General features: G+C 34.0%; 1 protein-coding gene across 1 annotated transcript; it reads left to right on the forward strand.

Annotated features, from left to right (window-relative positions):
• Nucleotides 1-685: 685 nt before the first annotated feature.
• LOC144998642 (transcription factor bHLH139-like) lies at nucleotides 686-1,852 on the forward strand. Its single transcript, XM_078958375.1, has 4 exons — nucleotides 686-1,021; nucleotides 1,114-1,317; nucleotides 1,410-1,541; nucleotides 1,658-1,852. The coding sequence occupies exons 1-4, from the start codon at nucleotides 686-688 to the stop codon at nucleotides 1,757-1,759; spliced, it is 774 nt and encodes a 257-aa protein (XP_078814501.1). The 3' UTR covers nucleotides 1,760-1,852.
• The last annotated feature ends 361 nt before the right edge of the window (nucleotides 1,853-2,213 follow it).

The following is a 2,213-nucleotide window of genomic DNA, read 5'->3' on the forward strand; positions in this document are numbered from 1 at the left end:
CACATTTTTCTTTTGGCCAAAATAGAAGAGAAGTTCAAATCTTTGATAAAGGTGGAGAGTAAAATGTTAAAAATGCAATGAATAGAATCTTAGTTTGTTGATTTAAGATTTTAATGACTGATAAATATATATATCGCATCTTACATATTCGTTACATGTTGGGAAGTTTTACAACCAAAACTATTTTGTTTGTTCACAACTGCTTTTGCATGTGGTCAACTTCTAATCCAGTTTCTGCAGGGAAAATGAAAACTAAAGTTCAGGGATCTATGCACAAGTTTGAATCTTTCTACTCAATTGAACATTGGACCACAATTTGATCGTTTTTTTAGTAATTATACTCACGCATATTCCCTTCTGAGTGCCCTTTCGCCACCAATGATCATGTTTTCGGATTTAAAACTTCTGAAAGGTTACATTAAGCCCAAACATAGTCTGCACAGCTGTACCAACCCCTGAGACAGGCTTTCAATAATAGTTTAAAAAATTATCGAATCTCATATTTTAAATACCTCTATTCTAATTTATTACAAATAATATAGTTTAACAAACAAACCAATCACTGCCTGTCTCCCTACCTATAAATATCTCTTTTCATACTGCTTTTTTTCCAACCACTGTTCAAAATAGCTCTTAAGATTCAACTTCATCAGCATCTTACACCATCTATCCAGTTTCAGCAAGGATGGAATCTGTGATCTCCCTGTTAGGAGATTGGAACTCCTTCAATGGAGTAAATGTCAATGAGGAGGCATATTTTATGGCAGAGTTGCTTGACAATTTTCCGCTTCCATATGATCCACAAAACGCTTCTTCTCCATTATGGCCACACGTGAGCCTTGATGGGGTTGATGAAACTTGGGTTTATTTGTCAGATGACACAAATAGCAGCCGACACTTTCCTTCACAAAACCATAATTCTTCCGATGGAAGTAGGGATCTATTTCCCACTCTAAGTGGTCCCACTAAAGATAATGAATTGTCTGCAAGTTCTATGAAACGTTCTAGTAGCATGGTTGATGTAAGTTAAACTTGCTGCATGCGTATTTGGGTTTAGTGATTAATCTCGAATGTGAAATGCTAAACTTTTTATAATTGTTTGATCATGTGTAGGTCTATGAGAATAAGGATAAGATTAAGTGTAGGAAGAGCAAGAAGCCTGTTTCTACAAGTAACGAAGATGTAGACATTTCTGGGCAATTTATGAAAATATATAGAGCTGATGAAGATCCAAAAGAGGCTGAAATTCTGAGCTCAAATGGCAAGAGAAAAGCAAGTAGGGGGTCAGCAACTGATCCACAAAGTGTCTATGCACGGGTAAATAATCTAAATTCATAAAATAAATAAATTTACTATTTTTTTAGTGACTTTAAAAGTAATTAACATAATTTCTCTGCGTGTTTTTGCAGAAAAGAAGAGAAAGAATTAACGAACGTTTAAGAATATTACAAAATCTTGTTCCTAATGGTACAAAGGTTGATATAAGCACAATGCTTGAAGAGGCTGTTGAGTACGTGAAGTTTTTGCAGCTTCAAATCAAGGTGATAAACAAAAGTCAATTATACTAAAAAGAATTTTACGTAATATATGTATCATGTATATATTTGAAAACATGGGTTAATTTTTGATATTGTTTACGTATGGGTGATATTTGCAGCTCTTGAGCTCCGATGATATGTGGATGTATGCTCCGATTGCATACAATGGAATGGACATTGGGCTTCATTCAACAACCATCCCATCATCGTCAACAAGATAATGCAAAGTTGGGCTATCCATATTGTCACATTTTTGTTGAATAAAAGGCAATCGATAACAAAATTCAAAGTTTATAAAGAGTACACATTTATGCAAGTATTCCATGGTCTCATGATTTTTATGTTTTCCAAGTTTCAATTGCTTATGCGAAGGACATGCGGTGATTCTTTTGGACAACTAGATAACAAAATTCAAAGATATTATTTAATTAATGGATAGCTGGATGAATTAAGTAATAGATGTGCTCATGATAAGTAATAGATGTGCTCATAATAGCGACATTGAGATGCCTCGTACTCAACTCAACCAAGCCGTTTAAAATTAAACAAACCATTCCTATCGATTTTATGATCAGTTAGGTGTTGTTTTTCTATCTTTTTTTTTTTCTTTTTTTTGGTAAAACCTCTTCTAGGCCTCTTTTGTCCGCGGATAAATACTTTTTGCTTGAAGACTTT

The sequence above is a fragment of the Lactuca saligna genome, chromosome 5 (genome assembly GCF_052625555.1).
Source record: "Lactuca saligna cultivar CGN05327 chromosome 5, ASM5262555v1, whole genome shotgun sequence".
NCBI classification, from domain to species: Eukaryota; Viridiplantae; Streptophyta; class Magnoliopsida; order Asterales; family Asteraceae; genus Lactuca; species Lactuca saligna.